Source organism: Schistocerca gregaria, chromosome 7 (assembly GCF_023897955.1).
Source record: "Schistocerca gregaria isolate iqSchGreg1 chromosome 7, iqSchGreg1.2, whole genome shotgun sequence".
Taxonomy (NCBI): domain Eukaryota; kingdom Metazoa; phylum Arthropoda; class Insecta; order Orthoptera; family Acrididae; genus Schistocerca; species Schistocerca gregaria.
In genome coordinates this window covers 340,994,932-341,008,984 of record NC_064926.1, presented here as the reverse complement: position 1 = coordinate 341,008,984, position 14,053 = coordinate 340,994,932, and the positions used below count along the sequence as shown (strand labels likewise).

At 44.0% G+C, this 14,053-nt stretch overlaps 1 protein-coding gene across 1 annotated transcript in view; it reads right to left on the bottom strand.

Moving 5' to 3' along the window:
• LOC126281637 (uncharacterized) overlaps nt 1–14,053 on the bottom strand; it is a 109,917-nt gene that overhangs the window by 19,470 nt on the left and 76,394 nt on the right. Inside the window, exon 4 of the mRNA XM_049980768.1 lies at nt 3,046–3,252. Coding sequence (XP_049836725.1) covers nt 3,046–3,252 — 207 coding nt within the window. The remainder of the gene's footprint in view (nt 1–3,045; nt 3,253–14,053) is intronic.

The following is a 14,053-nucleotide window of genomic DNA, read 5'->3' as shown; positions in this document are numbered from 1 at the left end:
AAAAAAAAATGAATAACCACCTATCTTATGTAAGTCACCTTCAGTGTGAATGGTGGCGGATCTTCCACCAAAGACTGTAAAGAAAAAGTCACGGAGTTCAGCAGCATCCCTTATGGGTAAAATTCACTAAATGAGTACAAGTTCCCATGAAAGGTAGCATATCCGCCTAGTAACTGTTCAGCACCATGTACTGCCTCTGGCTGTAGAATGATCTTCAGTTTCTTTATTGCCTCACTGAAGAGGCGACAACTGAGGAGTCACTTCCCGAGTGCTGTGGTGGACACAGGTTTTTGCACATTTATTGCTGGTCGATTAAAAAAGCCACATGTTGATGATGAGGCCGTGTACAGCACCCTACTTCTAAACTGAGCTTCCTAAATAATCCAGTATTACCGTAAGTCAACGCGAATTATTATGTCCGTGATGAACGTGACTTCTAAAATGAGCTTTCTGGATAGTCCAGTATTATGGTAAGTCAACACGAATTACCATGTCAGTGGTGAACAGGAGATCGGACAGCAGCATCAGTAAAATAGGGGTGGAAGAAAACTGTACTTACGTTGAAAGGAAACAAAATACTATGTTCAGAGATTGGAACTAAAATAAGTTGATAGCTGTAAAAGTAAAGATACGAGAGCAATCTATAAAAAGCGATAAAGGCCATTTTTGACAAGTAGGTGTCGCCGAAGTTGCTTGTATAAATGTTCTTTTATTGATTTATTTAAAATTTTATTTATTTATTATAAATTTTTTATCGGACCAATTTAGAGCTCCACCTTCAGCTAGACAACGAAGAATGAATATCTACTGAACTGCGTGATTTATGTAATATAGTATTAAAATAGCAGCTATTCCACTTCGGGAGCGATGGCGTGAGCGGGTGCCGCTTTTCGACTTTTCCATGTGTGTCGTTACGCTAGTATCTACATAACTTTGGTTGAGTACTTGCAGGCATTACATACGTTACTATCTCGTGCTTACGTTTACGCAGTACTGACGCTGCAGATAGTGCATAGCTCTAACTTTACTTTGTAGAGGTTGTTTCCTATACCAAAATACAAGAAGTCTTACAACTGGTTACAGTAAGAGGCTGCAAAGATGATGCGTTTTCGTATCCAATAATAATTTATGCTGTACCCACAGATTCTGTTCGATAAAGCCCGAAATTGTTTCGGTAAACATGTTTCACCATATAACAGAAAAACAGCCAATATTTGGATAGATGGATGGACTAAAAAATAAAAAATAAAAGCTAAGACAACAGGAATAGAAAATGCCACATACACGTACCACTAGATTTAGTCACAGCATTGTAAAAAGTAACTTTTGACGGTGCTCACGTATCAGAAATGACCATCATAAACACCAAAGTTTCATGTACTTTTTTAAAAGTATATCAAGGCCAAGACTAGGTGGAAATAAGTAGTAGCAGATGAAAGAGAACGTGGAAGACCGACTTACGCTATGTGATCAAAAGTTTCAAGACAGTATTAGTGGACATTAATGTGGAATGTAATGACCCTTCTCCTTTATGACGGCCTGAACCCTGCTGAGGACACTTTGAGTGCGATGTCTGAATGTCATGTGGATGAGTGGCAGCTGATTCTTGCTCAAGATCAGAAGCCAGAGAAGACAGTGATTTTGGCCGCTGGGGTCTGGAGCACTATCGACATTCTAAGTCACCTCAGAGGTGAATCACTGGCTTCATGTGGGTTTTCTGGATATTTATGTTGTTGTCCACAAACCAGTGCCTCACAGATGTAAAATATGTTCATATCCTTCCGCATTTACAGTTTTCTTAAGCGCGATAGATGGTCAAAAGACTCTCAAACACGACTTCTCTGTATTTCACTGTGGGCATTACACATGGTGACAGCTCCCCAGGCGTTCACCAACCCATAAACCCTTCCTTAGATTACCAAAAGGCATAGCGTCATACATCAAATCACTCTTTTCCAGACATCGCTCTTTACACCACCTCAAGAGTCTCTTAGCACACACTACAGGAAGGGGTAACTTATGTGGAGCTGCTTAATCATTGGAGCCTGTACTTTCTAGACCACGTACAGTCACTTGGTAGCTGGACTGCTCTTACCTTTTTGCATCGCTCGAAAGATTCCTTCCGCTGATTTCATGAGGTTTTAAGAACCACCGTCCTCAGAGCTCGACGGTTCCTGACAGTACATGTGGCCTGCGTGGTTTTGGTTTCACTGTGGTTGCTCTTTCGCATTTCCGCTTGTCAGTCCGTCTGCTTAGCTGGGTGGTAGCCGGCACGGTAGCTCAGCGTGTTCGATCAAAAGGTTTAGCTACCCTATGTAATAAAAAACTGAATGAACGGATCAAAGAACAAGCTGAACGAGTCTTATCGGACGTCCGCCACGAACAAAGTCAACGAACAATATAGAACAAAATGAGATAAAGAAAAAGGTGGCAAGGTGTTCGCCTCCTATGCAAGCGGGCCCGGGTTCGATTCCCACCCGGGTTTTAGATTTTTTCCTCTCAGGGACTGGATGTTGTGTTGTCCTCATCATCATTTCATCTTCATCACCGGCGCTCAAGTTGCCCAATGTGGCGTCAAGTGAAATAACACTTGCACCTGGCGGCCGCACTTCCCCGCGTGGGGCCTCTCGACCAACACTGCCACACGCTCATTTCATTTCCCCTTGCCAGTCACTTCACCAACAGTAGACATGGGCAACTTTAGGATGGTGGAAGTGTCCCCAATGGGTTTGTTAGTAATGAAACATTCATTGACTAATCTTCGTTCTAAGTCACTGAGCTCTCGTAACAGATACAGTCTGTTGTTGCTCCTTCTCGACTGACAACACAGCGTTTCTCGCCTCCTTCGATACTGGCGAGTTCGCTTTCCGTAACATCTAGAGCCCAATTCCACATTACTTAGAGGTGTCCAGATACTTTGTATTAGATAGTGTAGGTGCGACAAGGTATACGAACAAACTAGAGGTTATCAAACAGTTGCGGTCATATACAACATTACTCTATGCAACAGAAGCACATGGTCTCTCCATTTGAGATGTTGCTTACCTGCGTGAGCTGCGCCCATTGGTCCCTGCCACGTGGCCTCCAGAGCACCACGTGGACGACAGGATGCCGGCCACTACACGGCCACTGGAGCTGGAGGCCGTGCGTCTCCAGGCGGGCGGCGGCGCGCGTCTCCAGCACCGGCTGCGGCGCCGGCGTCCCACCGCGCGACGAAGCCAGGAAGTGGCACGCTGCACGGCAACCCGCCGGCTGAGGGAAAGAAAGGGACATGGCACGTTCAGTGATGTCTGCTCTTCTTCACGTTTCAGTATAACTCGTGCAGTTGCAGTGTACATCTAGTTTTTAGGTGCTTTATTTATTTGCTAGCATTAAATTTTCACTTACTCTCTATGCACTGTAGCAAGTTCCACCCCTTATGTCAGTGTCTAACTGATTACACAAGGTGCGTTCCATATGTAATGGAACACTTCTTTTTTTACTGGAGACAACATTATTTATGATTTCATTACACTATTCTTTTCCCCACTCTTTTGATTACAAAACCCTTTTTTTTTTTCAACATAATCACCGTTCAATGCGACAGCCTTACGCCGCCTTACTAGGAAGGCCTGTATGACCGTATGGTACCACTCTACTGGTCGTCGTCGGTCACGTTTTAATGCATCAGTAACCTCCCCATTTTTCACGTACTTCTTCGCCCGCATCTCGTGGTCGTGTGGTAGCGTTCTCGCTTCCCACGCCCGGGTTCCCGGGTTCGATTCCCGGCGGTGTCAGGGATTTTCTCTGCCTCGTGGTGGTTGGGTGTTGTGTGCTGTCCTTAGGTTAGTTAGGTTTAAGTAGTTCTAAGTTCTAGGGGACTGATGACCATAGATGTTAAGTCCCATAGTGCTCAGAGCCATTTGAACCACGTACTTCTTCCCGCGTGAAGTACATCCTTCATTGGGCCTAACACATGGAAGTCTTAAGGTATTGCTGTGGTGAAACATGCTTCATCCAACGGCTCACCATGCATTTCTTCATTGTTGGGTCTCCGTAGACATTCCGCAAGTGCCTATAAATATCTGGGATACTCTGGTTCTCCGCCAAAAGAAACTCGATGTCACGCCTCTGCTTGGAACGTAACTCCACTACAGACGCCATTTGAAGGCTACGTATAATGCCGCCACCCTCGGAACTTGATGGAACTATAAGAGGCTGAAGCGGGAATATTCCACGGCACCCCACAACAAATTCTGCATTTTTTCAACCGAAATTGGCGGAGAGTAAAATGTGTCACATTACTTATTGAAGGCCCCTCGTACATGTGTTCTGCTCTGATAGTTGCAGATACTATCCATTTACGTTGTGTTAATGAGTTAGTAAACTACAACTACGTGTCTTGAAATATGTCAGTGTGTCATGTGCCGAGTGGACCTGGCTTCCGCGAGGATTTCAAAATCTCGCTACCTAGGGCGCGCGCCTCTGTCTGTCAAAGCGACGCTACCTGGCAGCTCTTTCCGCAACCTGCAGCTTGCAGAGCCCACAGAGGGGGTCTTACGTCTCTCAACTTGCAGTAGAACGGATCTTGTCAGCAGTACTGGCCGCTTCTAGTAGTTGTGGTAATAGTTTTTTCTCCATGTGCATATGAGATATGAAGTCACATACATGATGTTGTTGTGACAGGCATCCGTCGCACCGTCATCCTAGCAGAGTGAAGTTGCGTATTTTTAGTACTCTTCAAAGCGGCAGAAGTGCCTCGAATAGTTTACGCGGTTGTTCGATGCTCTGTTTACTCACTTGTGAGCTGAGAAAAATCGGACACAGTTGTTACTTCTACCGGCTGTAGTAAGAGTTTATTTCCTGTTCTTCGGACCCGCAAGCTGTCGTCTGCTCGGTTTCGAAGTGGGTTTAGTGCGTACGTGTGTGTGTGTGTGTGTGTGTGTGTGTGTGTGTGTGTGTGTGTGTGTGTGTATGTGTGCATGCGTTTTCCTAGTCAATCATGTATCACGTATTCGGCAATTGGTGTTGACTTCTAGGCGAGTGTTTTCTCAATGAAGTGTGGTTGGCGGTTAGGCATATGAGTTGCCTTTTTGTAGGCGAACCGCGTGAAGAATAGGTTATTAATAACAGTTGCCGGTTTGATGATATAAGCCCGTGAGCATGTAAGTTCCGGGTGGATTTAGACGACACGACTACAGAAATTAGTTCTGACACGCTTTGAGAAGTTTCCACAGTGATATGCCATTGGTAATGGGACACTACGTTCGCTATGCGTCCAAAATGTTTGGAGGGTCAGTGGTCGATGGTTTATTTTCAAAGTGCTTGGTACCGTCAGCTGTACACTGAGATATCTTGAGTTTGCGCAATGTGATTGAAATCCTGTACAGGTTTTCGCGTGAAGAATAGGTTATTAATAACAGTTGCCGGTTTGATGATATAAGCCCGTGAGCATGTAAGTTCCGGGTGGATTTAGACGACACGACTACAGAAATTAGTTCTGACACGCTTTGAGAAGTTTCCACAGTGATATGCCATTGGTAATGGGACACTACGTTCGCTATGCGTCCAAAATGTTTGGAGGGTCAGTGGTCGATGGTTTATTTTCAAAGTGCTTGGTACCGTCAGCTGTACACTGAGATATCTTGAGTTTGCGCAATGTGATTGAAATCCTGTACAGGTTTTCTCTGTCGGTGATTGCATCATTTGCCTAGTGAATTTAGTGATGTGCAACGAAATGTACCCAGCTTTAGATACTATGCAGTTTGCTTTTGTAAGTGGATGAGTTTCTGAGTTGTTTAGTACCAGTTAGTGTCGGTCATGTTCTACCAGCAGCATTTCGATGTTTGTGTTCTGTAACAGGCACCGACAAGCCGACCTCCGACTGGTTCTGTAGTGTGTTAGATCGGCCTACGTGTTCCCGATCAGTCATGAAACATGTCTTAGAATACTGGCTTTCGCTCACTTGTGAGTGTTCCCGCAACGATGCGCGGCTGGTGGCTCGGGACGGGTACGTTTTCGTTGTTTCTCACACGCTTTCGAGTGAAGGACCAGTTACTAAAAGTTTGTGTGTCTAGTGTTTTGTACTAGCTAAGTTGTCTTAATTTCATTGACGTTGTGGAATACGACGGAAATCTTGTGCTGATTCCCTATATCTGTATAACTGATTTTTACATCGGTTGTTGCTAGAACCACAATATAAAAAATGAAAAGCACTATATTATATTCTAAAGGATTAGATTACCGAGTTAACTGATTTTCGGCTTGGTAGTCCACCATCAGACTTAAACTGACTATTGTCGACAAAGCAGTTACAATGTTTGTAAACAACAGTGTAAAAGATGCTACACATCTAAACTAAGGCACAGTAAACATCTTGAAAGTATGGTGTAGCTGTAATACATTGTAAAAGAAAGAAAGTTCAACACTAAACTCGAAAAATTTGCCTGCATAACAGTTTACATTAATAAACAAACCCAATAAAATTAGTTCTTTACAAGGCTACTACAAGAGATATAAAACACGGAAAGTGATACAGAAACCAGTAATTAACAATTGTAACAACAGGATATTAGAACACCCACTTATAATCATACGCTACCTATATAAGACAGTTATACACTGATGAAACTGGTATAGGCATGCGTATTCAAACACGGAAATACGCTAACAGGCACAATACGGCGCTGCCGTCGGCAACGCCTATATAAGACTAGTGTTTGGCGCAGTTGTTAGATCGGTCACTGTTCCTACAATGGCAGGTTATCAAGATTCAAGTGAGTTTGAATGTGGTGTTATGGATGGCGCACGAGCGACGGGACACAGAATCTCTGAGGTAGCGGTGAAGTGGGGATTTTCCCGTACGACCGTTTCACGAGTGTTTCGTGAATTTCAGGAATCCAGTAAAACATAAAATGTCAAACATCGCTCCGACCGGAAAAAGATCCTGTAAAATGGGGCCAATGAAAGCCTATGTTGTACTAGATGTGCACTTTGCTAACAGCATCAGTGTGTTATCTGATGCTAGAGGGGGGGGGGGGGAGGGGGAGGATGAGCCGGATCAGAATGCACCTTCTGCCAGGATAGTGGCCGCATCTTCAGCAAGGTCCGGACAGGCATTTGGGGATAGTGGTTGGTTAGTTATTGCGAGCTCCAACGTTAGGCGGGTCATGGACCCCTCCATGAACATAGCGGCTAGGGCGGGGAAGAAGTCCAACGTTCACTCGTGTGCTGGGCGGGGGGACCTTGTCCGGGATGTGGAAGACGCCCTTCCGGTAGCTATCGAGTGAGCGGGGTGCAGCCAGCTGCAGACTGTTGCACATGTCGGCACCAACGATGCCAGTCGTCGGGGTCCCTAGGAAATCCTTGGGTCCTTTCGACGGCTGCCTAAATTGGCGAAGGCGGCCTCCATCCCTCGAGAAGTGGAAGCCAAGCTGACGATTTGCAGCATCCTACCCAGGGTGGACCGGGCTCCTCTGGTTTGGAGTAGAGTGGAGAATCTAAACCAGAGGCTACGCCGACTCTGTTAAGAAACTTGTTGTAGATTCCTATCAGGGGTGCACTACACACAGGAAGCAGCTACATGTGTAGCACGGTACTTGTGGCGTGGGCATGGAGGTCTTTTAAATTAGGTTTCTCCTCACGGGAAACAAACCGTTGGCCTGCAAAATTACCAGTTTCTGAAACTGATGAGGGTATGCCAACTGTAAAAATTGTTAGTTCGCTTAAGCAGCTCATTCCAAAGGATTTATATGCTAAATCTCACGTTAGTAAATTGTCGAAGTATCTGTAGCAAGATCCCGGAGTTATTCTAAGAAATATACAGTAGTAATGCCAATATTGTATTAGGTACCGAAAAGTGGTTGAAACTAGACATAAATAGCAGTGAAATTTTGAACTAGGATTGGACAATGTTTATGAAGGATAGGACTGATGCAATGGGAGGTAGTGTATTCATTGCAGTTAAAATCTGTTGAGATCGACACTGGGTCGGACTGTGAAATAGTATGAATAAAGCTGTCAATCAGGCAAGGAATTACCATTGTATTAGGATGTTTTATAGACCACCAGCATCCTCAACAAACGTCGCAGAACGTTTCAGGGAAAGTCTTGAGTACACAGGAAATAAATATCCAAATTATCCATTACTTATAGGTGAAGACTTTAATCTGGCGTCCATTCACTGGGAAAATTACACGTTTATCACAGAGGGCAGAAGCAAGATTCGCGTGAAGTTATTCTAGGGGCGCTCTCAACATACAACCTTGAGCAACTGGTTAGAAAACCAACACGAGATGGGAACAAATTACATATCTTGGACAAACAGACCTGATCTTTTTGAGGAAGTTAATCTAGAAGAAGGTATTAGCGATCATAATGCCATTGTGGCTTCTACGTCAGTGGATGTTGCAAAAAACAAAAACAAAAAAACAGTGTAGAGTTTCCGTGTTTGGGAAAGCAAATAAAAGTGTTATTAATGAATATCTTCATAGTCAGCTCTAAGCATTTACCGCGTGACACAAAGATATTGAGCATCTCTAGTCGGAATTTAAAGGTATTGTCTACCACGTGCTATAGAAATATGTGCCTAGCAAAAATATAGGGGAGGGAAGGGATCCACCTTGGTTCAACTAACATATTAGGAAGCTGCTGAGAAAGCAGGTAATCTGGCACAGTCGTTTTAAACGTAGTCACTGTACCGCTGACAAACAGAAATTATGCGAAATGGAAGCAGCTGTCAAAAGGTCAATGAGAGATTCTTTCAACGAATTTGAAAGCAATATTTTATGTGCGGATAATAAAAATAACACCAAAACATTTTGGTCGTACGTAAAATCTATGAACGCTACAAATAATTCAATACCTTCTCTTGCAGACGGTACGGCTAACGTAACGGATGACGGTAAACAGAGGGCCGAAATTGTAAACCCAACTTTTAAAAACTCGTTTGCGGTAGAGGACTGCAGGGCCATTCCTCCTTTCAACGATCGAACAAATGTAAGGATGGCTGACATAGTGTGTAGTGTATCTGGGATTGCAAAACAGTTACAGTTCTCATCCAGCATCTATCAGATATCATTGGTACAGCCGAAAGTTCCACGGGACTATAAGAAGGCCCAGGTCATAGCAGTATAAAAAAGGTGGAAAATCGGATGCACATAATTACCGGCCAATTTCACTGACATCGATTTGTTATAGAATAATGGAAACAGCGGTCATGCGAGACACAGCTGGCCCTCTTTGTGCATGATAAACAACAGGCTCTAGATACCGGCTCTCAGGTTGATGCCATATTCCTCGACTTTTGAAAGGTGTTCGCCTCAGTTCCACACTGTCGCTTGCTCCTAAAAATGCGCGCTTACGGCCTGTCCGATGACATATGCGTTTGGATACAAAGTTTTCTAACAGACGGAGAGGAGTTTGTCGTCCTGAATTGGGAGACTTCAACAGAAACAGGTGTAACATCAGTTGTGCCCCAGGGCACCATAATAGGCCCGCTGCTTTTTACGATTTACATAAACGATCTGGTTGATGGTATTGACAGCGGCATTAGACTGTTTGCCGATGATGCTGCAGTCTATAGGAAAGTAGTATCATTGAGGATTTGCAGAAAATAAATTCGTGGTGTAATGACTGGCAGTTATCTCTCAATATTAGTAAGTATAACATACTGCGTATAGCAACGCGAAAATCCCCATGATGTACGAGTACAAAATAAATGCCCATTCTTTGGAAGCGGTAACATACGTCAAGTAACTGGGTGTGACTATTCGAATTGATCTCAAATGGAACGATCAGAACCGGCCGGGGTGGCCAAGCGGTTCAAGGCGCTACAGACTGGAACCGCACGACCGCTACGTCGCACGTTCGAATCCTGCCTCGGGCATGGATGTGTGTGATGTCCTTAGGTTAGTTAGGTTTTATTAGTTCTAAGTTCTAGTGGACTGATGACCTTAGAAGTTAAGTCCCATAGTGCTCAGAGCCATTTGAAATATTTTCAACGATCAGATTACACAAGTAACGGGTAGGGCGAATTCTAGATTGCGGTTTATTGGTAGAATTCTGATCGATGCAGTCCTTCAACACAGAAAATTGGTTACAATATTTTGTTTCATCCAGTCTTAGAGTATTGTTCGTCTGTATGGGACCCTTACCAGTTGGGTCTGATTTAAGAGATTGACAAGGTCTAAAGAAGAGCAGCAAGATTCGTGACTGGTAAATTTAGCCATCGCGAGAGCTTTATAAATCTCATAGAAAGTTTGAAGTGGCACACACTTGCAGACAGTCGACGCGATAAACGGAAGGGGTTGCTCATTAAATTCCAAAATCCGATCTTCGCCGAGGATGTAGAGCATATATTATTACTACCAATTTCCAAATCGCGCAGTGATCACCATTCAAAGATAAGGGAAATTAGAGCTCGTACTGAGGCGTTCAGTCGTTTTCCCCTCGAGTGATCCGCGAGTGGAACAGAGGGGGGGAAATATGACTTGACGCGAATAGTGCCCTCCGTCACAGACCGCTTGGTGGTTAGCGGAGTATATATGTAGATGTAGAACGACGACTGAAGAGAATCGTTCAACTTGACAGCAGTCAACCCTTCCGCAAATTTCTGCAGATTTCATTGCTGGGCCGTCAACAAGTGTCAGCGTGCGAACCATTCAACGAAACATCATCGATATGGGCTTTCGGAGCCTAAGGCCCACTCGTATACCATTGATGACTGAACAACACAAAGCTTTATGCCTCGCCTGGGCCCATCATCACCAACATTAGATTCTTGATGACTGAAAATATGTTGCCTGTTCGGACGAGTCTCGTTTCAGATTGTATCGAACGGGTGCACGATACGGGTATGGAGACAACATCATGAATCCATGGACCCTCCATGTCAGCAGGGGACTGTTCAAGCTGGTGAATGTACTGTAGTGTTGCATGGTGTGTGCACTTGGAGTTATATGAGGTCCTTGATACGTCTAGATACGATTCTGACAGGTGACACGTACGCGAGCATCCTCTCTGATCACCTGCATCCATTCATGTACATTGTGCATTCCGACGGACTTCGGCCTATTCCGCAGGACAATGCGTCAACGCACACGTTCAGAATTGCTACAGAGTGGCTCCAGGAACACTCTTCTGAGTTTAAACACTTCCGCTGGCCACCAGACTCCCCAGACATGAATATTATTGAACATACCTGAGATGCCTTGCAACGTGCTGTTCAGAAGAGATCTCCATCCCCTCGTACCCTTGCGGATTTAGCCCTACCGGCTTCGTGGTGTCAATTTCCTCCAGCACTACTTCAGACATTATTCGAGCCCATGCCATGACGTCTTGCGGCACTTCTGCGTGCTCTTGAGGGCGTTACTCTATATTAGGCAAGTGTTCCAGTTTCTTTGGCAGTTCAGTCTACTAGATACCTGATATGAAGGCCGTCCAAATAATGTCAACTAAAAGGCTCTCACAACGCTGTGGACCGAGAGTTACAACTGATTTTTGGCAGAGAATTTAAAATGAGTTACCGGAAATGGACATATTTGTCATATTGAGTTATTAGTGAATTTTCCTTGCCCAAAATAAACATATTTCCTATCTGTCAAGAGCGATTTCTATTTGAACATTTCAGATCATGTCTCCTGGTTACAGAGTTACTACGAACTGTGGCAGTGAATTGATACTTCCGTTACCACAGGTTAGCCTGTAATTACTAGATATGATCTGTAGACAGGAGGCACTGCCAGAAACCGGTCATTCCGAAAAAAAAAGTTCAGTAGCCAGAAAACAAACCTATGTTGCTAAGGTAACTTGTCTCCCCGTAAGACGATTAGCAGAACTGACTTGGCCTACTTGTTCGTGACTGTTAGACCAAGAATAGTTTATATGAGGATATTCGGGACATGACGCTTCGTCATCCCAGCGACGACAGAGTGAGAAACCCGGTGGGTCCTGAAATAACGAAGTAGACAAATGGGAGGTTCATAGATATATGGTAGCGCAGAGTCTTGGTTGTCTGGGAAAGGAGACCCGGTCACGCAGAATGGAATACATACAGTGCAACAAGACACCATGCACTGAATGATCTTCATTGCCGTGGGCTAGTAAAAGTGGAACCGTTTACTAATTTGACTATTTCCGTCGATAAATAAATAGATTTTCAGTTCCTGTCCGGGGTACTGAGTACGCTGATGGTTGCGCCTTTTTAACTCTTTCATGCTTGTCATTATAATATTTGATCATAGTAAAGAATAAATAAAAAAATTCGTTTGGCTTTGCTGGCTGGGACATCGCACGGAGTGGGTTCAGTTGATTTTCAGTTTTCGTCCTTCGCGCGACCACGTCTCCTTTCTCTGCGGATATGTGTGATTTGTGTTGTACGCGTATTTGTTGGGATCAGATGAGTGTAATGGATGTGTGTATAGTGTAGTGCTACGTTATGTGGTATGATGATGATTTGAGAAGGGAGAGGGCGAAACCTGTTACCTGCACATAGCCTACGTCTTCCGAATAGCACCAAGGGGAGACCAAGCTTAACGTCCGCAACCGACGGACGAATCGCCATCAACAGTGTCACACGCCCTCACTTCAAGATATACTGCGGAGAGGTCTGGAATTTAAACCAGGACATTGGTACAAGGACTGATTGGTGATTAAGAACTTTATGCCACCCTCTCTGTCCTCTCCTTGTTGAACAAGTAATGTCAGAGAAGATTTCCAATCGGTTTACCCCCGAGTCGAACACCACCGGAAGGGCGTGCGTCAGTGACCTCGGCTCCAAAGCCAAGTATAATACACAGTAACTCAAAAAATGGTTCAAATGGCTCTGAGCACTATGGTAACAACCGAGATCATCAGTCCTCCTAGAACTTATAACTTCTTAAACTTAACTAACCTAAGGACATCACACACTTTCATGCCCGAGGTAGGATTCGAACCTGCGACCGTAGCTGTCGCGTGGTTTCAGACTGAAGTGCCTAGAACCGCTCGGCCACACCGGCCTACAGTAACTCAGAGCTTCTGAGGATGTAGAGGTTCCGATGAACTCATAGGAGGGAAGAGCTGCAATCTACTTTTTCTTCTTGTGGTAAATAACTCTGTGGCAATATGCAAGTAGCTCCTCTAACAGAAATGTACGAACAACCAGAGATCAGCTGTTTCCAACGGCCAGTTACACTAAGACAGCGATTAACTTAGCGGTGAGTAACAAAGATAACACGCAGCCTTCTTGAATATTAATAAACTGCTTCCGTAGCAGTTAATTCTTTATTTTGTGATCAATGTCGGTTTCGTGGCATTAAGAACCACACCGCTGCACAACAATTAATCAAGAAGAAATAATAACTCTGAGATATCCACTGATGTGATAAGTTTTTCTAAAGCTATTTTAAGATTTTTAAAGAACTTTAAAAACCTTTTACATAAGAAGTCGTCAAACAACTAAAAAAAGTCCTTAAAGTGAATGTCTTACTGTTCTTATTCCTTCTTGATTCGTTGTTATGCAGATCTTTACTTGAATATGTGGCTCTTACACTTAGTGCCATGAAACCGGTAGTGATCTGCAAATAAAGGATTAAAAACAGCTAAAGCGGTTTATTAATGTCAAAAATGATTGGGCACAGCTGTGGTTGCCCTATCTAAAAGGTTGTCTGCAAAATCATACAGTTATCACTCAGCAACTGTTCGATCGTTAAAGTTAATTCACCTGAGTGAAAGTGGTGTTTCTCCACTATTTCGTCAAAATTCCACATACATCTGGAAAGCAGCATGCTTTGAAGCTGTTTCTAGGCACCCTCCTAAGATGTAACGTACTTTTCTTATAGCTACTGTGGAAAATGCAATCCAGACAGATGACACGCTTTGCAGTACCAAGGAGGGTGAAAGCTCTAGATCTTACTAAGATCAAGGCAGATTCTTTTTTAGTTTTATGTAGTTATGAAAATTCGTGGTGGGAGGGTGGGGAGAGGGGGGAAGGGGAGAACGGAAAGAAAAGAAATTCATGATAGCAGCTGCAACAGGACTTTATGCTGAATCAGCAACGACGAATAAAAGTGCATGCCCGGCCGGAATTCGAACC